The sequence below is a fragment of the Mya arenaria genome, chromosome 16 (genome assembly GCF_026914265.1).
Source record: "Mya arenaria isolate MELC-2E11 chromosome 16, ASM2691426v1".
Lineage (NCBI taxonomy): Eukaryota > Metazoa > Mollusca > Bivalvia > Myida > Myidae > Mya > Mya arenaria.
Window position 1 is genome coordinate 51,991,689 of NC_069137.1, and position 15,056 is coordinate 52,006,744.

General features: G+C 33.9%; 1 protein-coding gene across 1 annotated transcript in view; it reads right to left on the reverse strand.

Moving 5' to 3' along the window:
* Positions 1-10,932: 10,932 nt before the first annotated feature.
* Positions 10,933-15,056, reverse strand: part of LOC128221785 (uncharacterized) — a 52,953-nt gene continuing 48,829 nt past the window's right edge. Inside the window, exons 2-7 of the mRNA XM_052930387.1 lie at positions 14,065-14,367; positions 12,728-12,847; positions 12,311-12,362; positions 12,113-12,129; positions 11,444-11,547; positions 10,933-11,112 (exon numbers count right to left, since the gene is read on the reverse strand). Coding sequence (XP_052786347.1) covers positions 10,933-11,112; positions 11,444-11,547; positions 12,113-12,129; positions 12,311-12,362; positions 12,728-12,847; positions 14,065-14,140 — 549 coding nt within the window. The 5' untranslated portion in view covers positions 14,141-14,367. The remainder of the gene's footprint in view (positions 11,113-11,443; positions 11,548-12,112; positions 12,130-12,310; positions 12,363-12,727; positions 12,848-14,064; positions 14,368-15,056) is intronic.

Genomic DNA, 15,056 nt, shown 5'->3' on the forward strand with positions numbered 1-15,056 from the left:
TCTCTCTTCCTCTCTCCCTCCATCTCTCTCCACCTCTCCCCCCTCTCTATCTCTCTGTATATATAAAAAGCCAGGTTATTTTTTTAAGTTACAATCTTTCGGAGACTGTTTTCATATCTTGCCCAATAAGCCTCAAATCTGTTGTTGTTGTGGGTTTTTTTTTAAAAATCTGTCTGATATAAAGTGACATTATGACATTATGACTTCTACAAGGAGGAGTTTAATCTGAAGGCCCCAATATGATAAACATAATTCGCTTAAACCAGAACCAATATAAGCTTACAGTTTTTGCTTTGGCAACATTTTAGATTTATTCTCGTTCTGAAATTATGATACTTCTAAAAGTCTAAAAAGTTAAATGATAATCACGACAAAGTATTCTTTCTTTGTAAAGTCAAGTTTAAGTAAAATATTTGGCGAAATGAAATAAGGTTGTTGAACATGTTAAATTGTCAAGTCAAGTCAACACATTTATTCACTCATATTTATGTACAACATGAAAACAATGAGGTAATTGATGAAGACAATACAATTCAGAGGATCAAAGACAAAACATACATTAAAGACCAGATAGTCCCGTTTTACAAAAGTAAGAATGAATAATGCACATGCATCATTGGATTTAAACAGTGATTTTGTTTACATATATAAAATGGGTTAAATACATTGGGAAAGTCACAACTGTTAACTAATCATCCCTTCTTTTAAAATTGATACCGTCTTTGATATAAGCGGCAACGCCACCGTATGAATCTCTTTACCGATCACGCCTAACTGGTCTTGAGAAGCCAGGGATTTGAATTTGGTCGTCTGTGATTGTATCAGCTAACCAAGTTTCAGAAAAGGTAAGGATATCGAAAGAACTTAGTTCAGTTGACAATAAATCTAGTTTCGGTAGAAAATTTAAATAATTAAAGACCAGATAGTCCCGTTTTACAAAAGTAAGAATGAATAATGCACATGCATCATTGGATTCAAACAGTGATTTTGTTTACATTTATAAAATGGGTTAAATACATTGGGAAAGTCACAACTGTTAACTAATATATGCAAAATGTCTTCAATAAATAGGAATATAAATGGCGCAACGAATTTGTTTAACAATAGCAGGGATAATTTTACACATATTCACAAATTCCTTTTTTAAGTGTGTTTACCAACTTACTTTTCAAGTCTATATATGTTTGGATGTCTGTTTAAATATGGTTTGATAAACTGCTTACATTCGTTATCAAAACTATGACCTTCGAATAAAAAATGGAATTCATCCCCTAGCTTGTTTAATGTTTTGAAATAAAAAGTAAAAGTATAGTTTATTTTATTGAATGTGTTTAATTAAGCAGACATTAATTGATATGATCAATTAAAACAAAAATAACATCGTCAATTTGGATGAAACAAATAATCTTAATAGAAATATTGAGTGTTCCTGATGTTTTCTGCTGGAAGATCGTTATTACCACGCAATGTATTCTCGAATAAGGAACCAGTTTAGTCATCTTAATTTTTATTTTTACAGAAATTATTTACCTGAAGATCATTTGATTATTTAATATTGTTCATCCTTTTCGCGCCAATTATTAGTCAATTGTGCATCTTCACGGGTAAGACGATTTTGTTGCAGATGATTTATTGTAACAGTTTAATAAATGTACATAGGAATTTCAAAACAAACAAATCTGAATTAATTAATAAAATTAGTCACATCTGTTGCTTAATAAAGCAGGTGTATACGTTCAATCCGGTGTATAAATACCAGGGTCCCCGTGGTCACATGGGATATTCATAGCGCCGTAGTTGCAAAGACTTGGTGTTCTTCCTTAACCAAAAATGGAGTTGTGTGTCAGTCTTAAGGGTACTTTCAGGTACATTTTCACTTTAAAAGAATGCATTATATTAGTAATGTAACAAACATAAGAAGATTAAATCATTACTTGAAAGTTTTTTATTCCTTAACTGTTATATCATAAAAAGATTTTTGTTTTCCATTTCAATGTTATGGTAATTTTCCCAATCACGAGCAGCACTGAGATCATACACCACATGTAAGCTCTTTGCTGTAAAGTGGTAAACAGAAAACAGTTTAACGATTCATCTTTCTATTTCTTATATGATTAATGGTTATAGATTACAGAAATCTTACTAGATCGTGAAGCGTTGTTGGCTCAACAGTAGACTCAACTTCATCGTACACATGTCTACTAGGGTTGCTATCTGCATGTCTTCTTCGGTGTACAAACTTTTCATAAGCTGTGTCAAACATAAATGCCCTACATTATGTGCTAATAAGAAGTGCTATGATTTCCACAAGTGAAATGCACAAACGCTATAGCAGTCGAAATCGAATGATTCGAAAACGTCGAACCTTTTGTTAAAGATGAGGCTACATCAGACTATGATTGAATGAAAATATTGTTAAGACCCGCGTGATTACAAATATCTCGATATAATAAAATTAAATAAATCGATTAAACATATTATTTTCATGTACTTAGTATCTTTACAAGTACCATGAGGTTTGCATCGATGCAAGAGAAGCACGGTCAGCGTTGTTACAAGAACAAGTAGAAAGGTTCCAGATAAGACGTAAAGGACCGACGTATGCCATTGTAGGGTTACAACAAATGCATTGTTGGTAGTTGTTTCTGCAATTAGATAACAGTTCTTGGTCAAGTATTTAATTCGGTTAGTGATATTGTTGTAACTTTGTTATTTTATCCATCTGTTGTTGTATTGTTTGCGTTTCATATATGAAATATAAAAGGACAACTTACGTACCATGAAAAAGTATTGTGTATGTTTCCTGTTCTGAATCAGATGAATCGTTCCCACAAATTGCAGAACAATGTATCCGTTTACCGTCCACATCTTTAGTAATGAAGTATAGTGCATTTGAAACACTGATGTAGCCGGAGCTACTGTTCTTTGTACATTTCGACGTCGATATTGATTAAAGAAAGAAAGAAAGAGTTGCTGCTCCACGAAATTGAACATGGTATGCATGTTCCACCGGTGCGGCAGGTTAAGAAAAGTATGGATCGCTTTCTTTAACAAGAGCTGTCTCCATCAACAGACTCAAAGGGTAATGGGAACCATAAGACGATTAATGCTAACCAAACAATGTCATAATATCGAATTTCATTCAGTTTTGACTATTCAGTGTTGCATATTGTTAAGCAATACTAATTTAACACAAAATACAGTGAGTACACATATGTCATCAATTTTCATGTCATCTTCAGATCGTGGTGCAACGTAAACATCTCAATATCTTATTATTCCGAAGACACATGTTGTTAGCAATTGTCTTGTATTTAGAAAGAATGTATGTAGCTTAGAAACAGCAATAATCGGATCTCGTAAATACTTTGCCTGTTTTGATGTTACCACTGTTATCGATGAACAGTATTTTTTCAAATTAAACTGTTTAAATTGTATGAATAATACAAAGCAGCAAAAAATATAGTTTTTTTATACATACATAAACATAATTTATCTATAACAATGGTTATATTTGTTAGCACGGGCAGGCTACCTTTCTCTGGAATTAAAACGCAATGATATAGCAGCATTCACTATTATGCGAGATCCAATACGTTTAACCTCCACTAAACAACTAGTCATAGCTTGTCTCCTATTTGCTTACCCACGTCACATAGAATGCCGTGCACTTCGTAAGGTGTTTCAAGGGCTGCATATGAAACTAGGCATGTCACATTCCGTCTCAACAGTCCAGCCATATGTTTATGGACGTTATGGAACCGGTACAACCCTTTGTTTCACTTGCTTTTAGCAAGAACAAAAGAATCTTTGCCAAGTAAAAGTACGACTTGCACGGGTTCGGTTCCATTGTCAGTTTTGCAATATATGTCAGAGTCAGCATTAACATGAATGCATTATGTATGTTAAAGTCAGGGGCTTTGGACCGAGTACTGGGCTACTCGGTCGTTCAGAAAAATAGCAAAAACATCTCATTAAGGTAATTTAGCATATTGCATAACATTTAAAACTACATATAAAAAGGTTGCTTACATTGCTGCTGATGCAATTATTACCATGATCATAAATTATTCTACTAACACTTATCTGATTCGTAGTTTTATACAATACAGCCGTAAAAACGCACATAATTATAATAATAAATTAATATATCGTAAATTATGAAATGTCAGAATATTAGGTCAGAAAGATGCACATATTCCGTGGTATCTACCGAATTGCATTCTAAAGCATATACGAAATTGCGTCAAAGGAGACTTGCTCTCCCCCGGAAGCAAACCTCTGTTCTAAGATCTGCTTCCGAGAGATTAAGTCCTTTTCTTTTCGCTGCAGGGCGCTGATAAAGTCTTCTACGCTGTCCCATTGGCCTATATCAATGCTTCGAGCTGGTCGAGGAACACTTGGTGTTGATCCATCGATAGTTCTTGGTTAACTAGGCTGGTCTCCAATTACCAAGGGGAGGAAGTCTTCCTGGTCCCAGGTGAGAGGTCCGCTTCTTAGGAGTTTCTTGGGAAGCTGTCCACTGCATAGTACTTTGGCTGCTGGCTGAGGTGTCTCTGCACAATCTTTTGGACTTGAAGGAGTATCTCTCTTTCTAATTCGCTGGACTCTGTCTTCGGTAGATCCACAAAGACTTCGAGGAGTTTCATTAGAGTGACGATCCATTCTGCTTGCATGTAGAGGTCTTCTTAGGCTAGTTATCGACTACTTTAACTTCATCAAATAACTATGAGATAAAATGGGAGATAATCTCCTTATATTCTTTTCAAATGATGCTTTCTCGGAGGTTCGTGCTTAAGTCAGATGTTTTATTTCTAAAAAAATAAAAATAAGTTGTGTTTCTTTTCAACTTTCAACTATGGAATAGTGTATTCTCATTGGTCAGTTTATAAAACATTTCATTGGTAGAACAATCTCACCTTTCATTAACAACCACTTGACCTACTTTCGATGTTGTTGTCAAGGGAAGGAGGAAGGATCAGACTGGCGAACTAAAATGACGTATTCCCTAGTCTTTTTCATCAAAAATGAATACTGTTAATTTGTAAAAATATTCGGAAATTATATCCTCTTCGTTAGAACCGTTCCGTAGCGGTATCTCTTTGTTGTTTTTCTTCCAAGTATGTCTAGCGCTTGTTTGGCGCTGTATATAATAGTCAGACGGAAAATATCCGAGTTCGCGCCGCGAACAACCAGGTTTAAGAGAGAGCTCCACAGTGTCCAACAATGTCTGTAAATTATATGAATTTATTAATGAGACTTAATCTACTTATGTTTTTTCCACTTTAAGGTTTTAACAATTTAAAATTCACTTTTATAAACTTCCCCAAAAAGCGGAAAAAATATGGTGTATAGAATACGGACACGGAAACCGATACTAGTACAACAGAATCAACATCGACAAGCCTAAAGTCAAAAACCCTACCCTGATTGCGTCAGGATACTTTTTAACACCTTCGCCTCTCGCTAATATTAATAGTACAATTCTGTTTAGGTCATCGTTTCTACCTAACTCTTAAGTGGTCAAAATTGCCATTTTGTATAGCCTCACTTTGGTAAACGACAGGTGTCAATTTGGATAGCCGGTACGCTTAAGTATCTGTTTTGGATGACGACTGGAATAATAATAAAGTCTAATCATTTTGCAACATCTTTCTGTGCTTGAAATTATCAAAGATCAAGAGACTTCGACCTTGTTTACAAACAATCAGTCAAAATAGTTTGGCTTAGCTCATTTATACGTCACGGAAACTTTTGATTCACAATTCAATTTCAGTAAGTGTCTTTAAACAGTAAGAGTTTTTAAGAAGTATCATGTGATGTTGACACATTATGTCATAATACTATCATGTGAATTTAAAAACAAGGATTTTTAGTAGTTAACCGCAGATTGAGGTAAAATTAGAAGTACAAAATGCTGATCTGGACCTTTATCGAGAAATTGAAGGGATTCAAGAAAAGATCTGCAAAGTGGTTAAAATCTGAAAGTATGTAAATGGGTTTAAATCTTAGGGACTGTGGAGTTTGAGGCAGTCTGCTTCTGGTTAAGCTCTGGATTCTAATTTTCTCTCCCTTGAGAAAATAAAAACACTTGACCTTCAAAAATAAATATTTATCTACAATAAAACTGGTATTATCAGATGCGGTTGTTTTATAAAATACAGGACATAAATTGGTCCGAGAGTGGTATATCTTTAATAAATAAGAAAGCAAATGGCAAAAAACAGTAGTTCGATATTTACCTTTCATATTTAAAAATAGAAGAGAAGCCAGACTTGTTATATTCAGTTGAAGTCTTCCATTTCAAAATGAATGAGCCATCTTCCAAATATCTTTAATATTTGTCCCAGTCATTGTCAATACAACGAAAAGGGTTACGGAGATCAAATATCAGAGTAAATAGGCAGTACCTATCCATAACACTTGCGCGGTACCATGAAAAAGTGCATTGATATGTAGTGGTAGTAATATTTATGCAAAAAGCTGCAGAAACAAGCTCAGTAGCAAACAGTTTAAACATAAACCCGGTTTAATGGCACTGGGTACACGCCAAAGACATAGAACATAAAATCACAAACAAGAAACATAGAAGAACAGCACAAAACTCCACAAACGGCGCATACATACTATATATCAAAAACTAGGTATGTTTATCAATAATTTTTAGGTTCCGCCTTGGAACGGTGAGTACAATGTGAATTTACTGGGGGGTTTAAACCAGTTTATGTGCACAAACCTCACTCTTATTCCAACAAAATATATGCAAAAAGCTATCCGTAATAAAGATTAAACGCAAAAAAAAAATATAATCAGAGTATGCATTAACTTTAGGAAACGTATCAATGAAACAAATAATAATAAACGTATAGGTAAACCTCATGTACTTCTATGATAAGAGATCCAAACTCTATCTGCAGACGGAGGAATTTCAATTCAGACCACCTAATGTAAAAAAACTCTTCAAAGATACGATGCAGTTATTGTTTGAAACTAATAACATCACACATAGTCTGCTTAATAAAAAAAAGATTTTAAACCTGTGTGATCAGAGAGTTTCATAATAAAAAGCATCATTGTACTAAAACTGGGAACACATAAGGAAAACATTATTAAAAATAAAAGCGACATTTATTAGCTAATCCGTCCTTCCAAATGATTTGAAAATGTAAAATATTTGAAGAAAATGAAGTCACATGCCAAAACACTCTGAGTCAGCTAAAAACGTGTTCGCCAAAAACGGTTTTGATGATAACATGAATTAGCAAAATCTACATAAATTCAAAGGACTGAAAGCTAAGTTATGAAAGGATGCTATATTCATGCTTCACCAGTAAGATATATAATACGGAAATTGGTTGTCTGAAACTTTCAGTTAACAATGACAGTCCTCAGGTTTCGATTCTTTCAAAAACGTTAACAATCGCACATGTAACCACACAATGATATAGCATTTAATATCCGTTTATATTTAGTAAACCATATAACGCCGCTTAGTCCACTTGTGATGACAAGTAAGTTGCCTTTTCCTGTTCAAAACTAGAAACAGAAGGAATAGGCCTTTGTTCTTATTAAAAACCCAGAATTTGCAGTGGATTCACCACTGCCTCCTTCCGTCCTCGTATATAATAAAGCAACGATATAATAGTTTTTCTTATAAATAATGATAATCAGTATGAAATGAGTAGGTGTTGTCTTGCGTGTTATTTATAACTAAGCCGAGGTTCAATCAGATTCGGAGACTAACAGGAAGCTCATTTAAGAATTGATCGCATTTTTAGCGCTTCTTGATAATCTGCTCGCTTGCCCAACTTTGTTCAAAAAGCATTAACGCAAGACAAAAATACGATCAATTCTTATATTTATAGCTTATAAAGTATTCATTACGATTAAAAAATGACAATATTTTGCAATTGAGTATTTGTTCTTAAAAAAGTGTAACCAATAAAATACGTTTAAACAAAACATAGCTATTTTTTGTTATGTCGTATATCATTGGTGAAATTACGTCGCATTTTATGCAAAATGAACGTCAAGGATTATGTATACAGAGTAGTAAGTTATATTGCCAAAAGTGGTGTGTTACATAAATTATATTATACAAAATATTTACATTTTACCCACCGAACTATATGGTGATGAATTATTGAAGAATTTGTTGAAACATCAAATTCTCTCAGGGCGATATATTATCATTCTAAAGAAATATATGCTAAAAATAAAGAAATACGTAGGAGCAAGTCCGAAAAACGCAAGTTATATGCAGCCACTAGCCCTGCATTATTGACCAAGTCAGTGAAGGGATTTATTTTAAATAAGAACAAATTTCACTAAGCATCCATTGACCTAGTTGAAACATAAAAACCGCTTTGCAAAAGGAACTCTATTTGTATAACGTGCATATTTCTCTGATAAGGTAATTCATGACTTATATTGCTGTCATCGCTAAAATCCCTCTCGAGAGTTTTATCACTGATACTATACTCAGCCTTTCAGTAGGAAGTGATGTAGATAAGTCATTCAAAACTTACAATGGTGAATGCACTTAAATCCCTTCCCACAGTTTTATCACTGACACAATAACCGGCCTTTCAGTATCGTGTAGTATTGTATTGTAGGTCCATCATTTAAAACGTACTTTGATTGTACAACCCCCCCCCCCCCCCTACAAATTGAGCTTAATTCCATGCCGTCATGAATTTCACTTAAATATCCCCGGCCTCTCAAAATTAAATGCTTTAGGTATATCATGCAATGCTTGTATTGCTAATCATTGAGTTCAATACATGTCATTAACTAAATCTAATCATAAAGAATCATATTGAAGTATTCCATTTCAATTATGTAGATTTATCTTGATATAACAAATCACTTACATTTTCATCATAAAACCCAAACGTTAACTAATATTATTATCCCTCGTTCATATATGGGATTAAAAAAGGTCGGACAGGTACCAGGGAATTTACAGGTAGCGGTGAAAAATTGGATTTTAGACTTGATTTGTTGTGTTTATGATGGATTATTAGATTATTAGATTCAAATAGTGAACAAATAGTTTGGAATACCAACTATATTGAGTATGGCTGAAAACAGTTAAAGTTTAACACAACTATTAAATAATTCCCAAGAAATTGAAATTGAAAATTTGTTCGGGGTGGAGAGCCAACAGTGGCAACTAACGGGACGTAATGGACAACCAGCTGGGGTGAAACCAGGATCATCTCAGGACCCAAAGAAGAGAAAACGGGACTCCACAGCTAGCGTCAAACTTTCTTCTTTTGTGAGTTTGTCACTTCACGACATAATCAACATATTTTTTTTAAAGATTGATAGCATAGAGAACTCTCAAACGAGCATAGAACAAATACAATACAATGTAAAAAATATTAACCAGAGTTCATGAACTTGATGAAAAAATGTTGGCCCTTACATACAAAATTATTGATTTAGAGAGCGTAACAGAAATGTACTCATATATGGGTTTGAGGAGGAGGCCAGTAAAGCATTTATGATGAAGTGAATGACTTCATCTATGATTACCTCAACATGGACCCAGGAGAGCTGTGTATAGAAAGCGCCGAGAGACAGGGAGACCAAATAAGATTTACAGGGGGTAAAAACACGAGAAGGCCAATATTGGTGACATTTAGATATGTGTATAAAGTAGAGAGGGTTATGAACAACGCTCTATTCCTTGCAGGCTCGGGACCGGCCATCGACAAAGACTATCCAGTAGAGATAAGCACGGAAAAAACTCTGGCCAATATATAAAGATTATAGGGCCATAAACCGCTCAGCCAGAACTCAACTCTGATACCCGGCGGCTATTGTTGTTAATGGGCAGAACGTTCAGGATGAATTCCCTGATTGGCACAGATTACTCAACATACTGTTGAAACGGACACAACGTTTGAATCGTTGCACACATATGTGTATATATCATATGACCATGTACACAACCTAGAAGAGACACACACTAAGTACATGTTTAAATACATACACTCAAGTGTGTTATAATGATAGGGTCATTGTACAAACTCTAGAAGAGACACGTTCTCCATAACTGTGTAAATCTACACACTCAAATGTGTTATAATAGTATGATCATTGTACAACTAGATAGCGAAAAATAAAAACAATAAGGAAAACACGATTATATAATTGTATTCAGTTAGTAAGCAAGCAAGTATATAAGTAAGTTCATTAATAATTGAATAATTTGACATATACATTTACCATTGATACACTAACATGTTATTACGATGATTCTCACATGTTGACAATACGTTACGGCCCTATGGACCAACACGTTACAGTATGGGCCAACACGTTACAGTATGGGCCTACACGTTACAGTATGGGCCAACACGTTACAGTATGGGCCTACACGTCACAGTATAATAAATCCACTAAAAGTATAGGTACATGAACAGGGGGGCTACATTTTGTGCACTACATCCATCAGGTTTCTACATGTTGTCGATGATTACAGTTATATTCCTATTTTGAAAACTGGATGAAGTTTTAAGAAAATCACTCGTTTTAGTAACTAATTATATAGGATGAACGTATAAGCCCCTATATATTATTTTGGTTTTACATTATTTTACTTCCTATGTCGAAGCAATTTGCTCTTCTTAATATAAACTGATGTTTTGCTCTCATATAACTTATATCTTGGATTTCCCCCCGATTTTCAAATGCTGGAGAAAACGCACGGCCAAATAAAAACACGTTTTTGCAAAACAAATGCAGGTCACCGAACTACGCTGGTCAATATGTATGTTAACAAACAATCAAAATGGGTCAAACTAAAATACAAACAATAACACATATTAGGGGAGACTTAATTCTTTAAAGAAATTCGGTCCTACTAATATGCATTTTCTTTGAGAAGTTACTAACTATTATCGGATTGGTATTTGATAGAGATTAACACTGATGCATTGTCGTACACTGGTTTTCTACAGCGGGTTCCTGTGTTGAGGAGAATTCAATGATAGTATACTCCGTCGGCGTATGATTTCTCCTCAACGGAACTCTGGCCTGAGCTTCCTGTAGAACGTTGGTGTCCAACTCGTCGTACTCAGGACTGTCGTCATTATGTGGTTGCTGGAATATATAACATTGTTTTACGTTAACAAATGACATAATTAATAAGTATAAGTATTACCAATTACGGATCACGCAGGAAAAGTATCCTTGTATGTTTAAACTTGCATGACATCATATTTGGTAGTATATCATGTTAAATTATTACCTTTGAAGATAGAGATATACCTTACCTTATGACAGATTGCAATATCTGCCTTACTGTTTACTGTCTCCATAATGTGAAACTCAAAGAAGTTGGCTTCCTTGCACGTCTTACTTTTTCTAGTCAAGCTATTTTAAACTGTTGATGTGACATTTGCATCACAGTAATTATCTCGAACTGATTTACCTGTGTTTCAATGCTCTTTTTGGCAGGCTGTCTCTGTACGACTGCTAACTGGACACCTTCCGTTGTTATGTGTGAAACATCATTGTCCGCCAAAGTGTCTGTTTCTAAAGGTATCGTAATATGATATTATTTATAAAGGTCCATTTGCAGGGATATAGTGTATTATACATACTAGTATAAAGAAAACAAGAACCAATAATATAAAACTGAATATGATTCCCAATGACTGTAATTCAAATTCTAAGTGGCTTCTATAACTATTTTATCAATAATACTCAATCAATAAATTTGTTACAAACCAAGAATTTGCATGGATTCAAATGATATTATCAGCGTATTTTTTATGAATAAGTTCTTTTCATTTCTTCAATTATGTTAGGGATACAAAAACAACAATGAATATTGTATATCAAATAAAATACAATAAGCAATTGCATATTTAAATAGTGTTCATTGCATTTGAATTTGGATATGTTTATATAATTAATTTGAAAGGTTCATGATAATGATGTTTTTACCTTAAACCAAATCAAAAGAAAGCAACACACACACACATACACACATATATATGTATATATATATATATCCACCTTGGCACATAATTAGATTTCATAGGGCATGAAAAGGACCAACGCATGTACGTATTAGTTAACTAAAAAAATATCTTACCACTGTGATTTTCAACACTGAAAAAAAACCGCAACAATTATTTCATTAGTTTTTATTTGTACTTATACGACTTAAACGTAATTCTGTTTTACCGGTTATATTAAATTTCATAATATATCAACAATTAAAGCATATCTAACTGTGCAACACAGATCTGAGATTTTCCGTGACTAAATCAAAATTATTCTTGATACATACCTTTCTATTGTGATGATATTGCTGACCTTTCGCCGTTTAAGAAATATACATCCTAAAAAAGATATTTGTTCATTTCAAACATTTATTTGACATTTGTTCCAAATAGTTTTGTTTGAAGTGTCTATGTAGATAGTATTTTTATTTCGTGATATTCGAACAATTTAAAAATATGTATAAAATTGCATGCTCATACTAAATACTTTTCGCATAAAACATAATTCCCTTGTTGGCCCTCCCCCTTTCTATTAATCAGTCTTAAAACCTACCTTAAAATATTGTAACTGTTTTATTTTTTTCTAAATCAAACAACACAATATGAATAAAGAGTTCGTTTACGCAGGTTAACCCTTTTAAAACTGCACGTTCTGATTTTTTTGCGAAAAATAAGGTTCCACTACATTCAAACAAAATTCTTACTTCCAATTGCAAGACCGATGCAGATTCCACAAAAAACACCTGTTCCAATAAGAAGATTCTTGATAGGAAATCGGAATATTGAAGAAAATGTCTGATTGTCATTGTCCTGGCATTGCCCGCCTGTAATAGTATATTTCATATCATAAAAAAACATCGATTACATTTCATTTAATATAAATGTAATAGGTACGCATCTAATAACTACAAAACATCTGTCCTTGAGTTTAAAAAGGCCAAGGAATTTCTCAGATGCTCTTTTGACTTCCAAGCGATGCAAGTGTATGTATTTTCGACTTCTCCCGTATAATTCAGTGTTAACAGGCACTCCCCTCTTATATTACAAGACTTTATTACAGTGTTATTTTCATCTTCCCAGAGAAGCGTCCAATGTTCTTTAGCTTTGTAATCATCCATTACACATTTCACGGTCAATAAATCAACAGGTGAAGCAGTTTTTAAATTTAGAAATGGACAATCTAAAATGTAGTGCAGAAATTGTTGAGAAGGTAACAAAGTATAACCAATACACAGCTAACAAAAAACAATAGATGTTATACAGGTTTCTTTAATCTTATCCAAGTTACATGTGGATAAACCACATTGAATAAAATATATGATAACTTAAGTACGTTTCTGAAGATAGATCGTGTGGAAAAATGTAGATCAACATGAATATAGCAGTCTCGATTTGAGAGAGTGAACGAAATTCGACAATTAAATAAAATCGAGCGCGTACCTAAAAAGTCTATTTTATGGTCTTTATTTAAATACGATGGAAAATGGTGACATTTTGTTGCACATGTTATTGTTCCCCCAGCCATGTCTTCAGTGACAGAGTAAAGCAATTCTGATAAAGTACGGTAACTCCCGTTTTCACCATTCGTCCAGTTTTTGGTTTGAGCGTATGTCATATTATCGTTGTCGCTTGACCATTCAATTGTGCAAGGCGGATTTGATTCATTCGTTGCAAAATACATAATTAAGAAACATACAGAAACATTGTTTTTAAACTCGTGTATTTTTTACGGATATCGAAATGTCCGACGGCGGAATTGAAAACAAAATATGACAAGCTTAAACATTAACTTTTAAAATGTTACCGTTTTTGAATTCAGAAAACATAACATTATATCGCTTTTTTTTTAATAACACGCACTTAGAAAATTCAAAACTTTAATGTTTCCTTTTTAGTGATACACCTTAAAACACCAATAAAACAAACCTTTACCATTGGAAATTTAAATTGTTATATTAAATGTGTTTTCCTTGTCACATTCTTACTTTTTTGACATTTACAAATACGCGTACTTTAAACAAACCTTTCGAGTTAAACTTACATTTCATACTGATGTTTTTGCATATTGACACAGCTTTTAGACCAAAATAATCGTTGCTTTGCCTTATGCAACACATTTCATTTCCATTCCAAGATGTGTTAGTCTTTGTCGCCTTTGCTTGACTTGTAAATGTATTAGAATATTTATTAAATAAATCCGATTTTTGAACATCAGCTAGCAAGACTGTGCCAATGTGTATTTCTATTGCCGGAGCTGGGATAGCATTGCGCACTTCACATACTGCTTTCGAGCTTTCTCCAACAAGGAATTCGGGAACTGTTAGCTCGGGCGGGCTTCCTTTCTCTGAAATTGAAACACAATGATATAACAGCATTCACTTTTATGCCAGATACAATACGTTTAACCTTAAAAACTAATCGTAACTTGTCAGTATGCGTTTCCTATTTGCTTACCCACGTTACATAAAGTGCCGTGCACTTCGTAAGGTGTTTCAAGGGCTGCATTTGAAACTTGGCATGTCACATTCCGTCCCCTCGACAGTCCGGCCATATGTTGATGGACGTTTAGGAACTTGTTCAACCCTTTGTTTACTTTGCTTTTATCAAGAACAAATGAATCTTTGCCAAGTAACAGTACGACTTGTACGGGTTCGGTTCCATTTTCAGTTTTACAATACACGTCAGAGCCAGCATAAACATAAATGCATCCTGTTGTATTAAAGTCAGGGGACTTTGGACCGAGTACTGGGTAACTCGGTCGCTCTGAAAAGGGGAAAAAACTCATTAAAATTATTTATAATATTTCACGACATAAACACTACAGATTAAAAAGTTTTTACATTGCGGCTCATGCAGCTATTATCATGCTAATAAATTATTCTCCTAACACTTATATATCTCGTGTTTGTATTTCATACAGTCGTAAAACTACGCACATACTTAAAATCATCAATCATTTAAATAATAAATGTCAGAATATTGGATGAGGTTCATTAAAGGTACCTTGAATATAAAGATGCACAGATTCCGTGC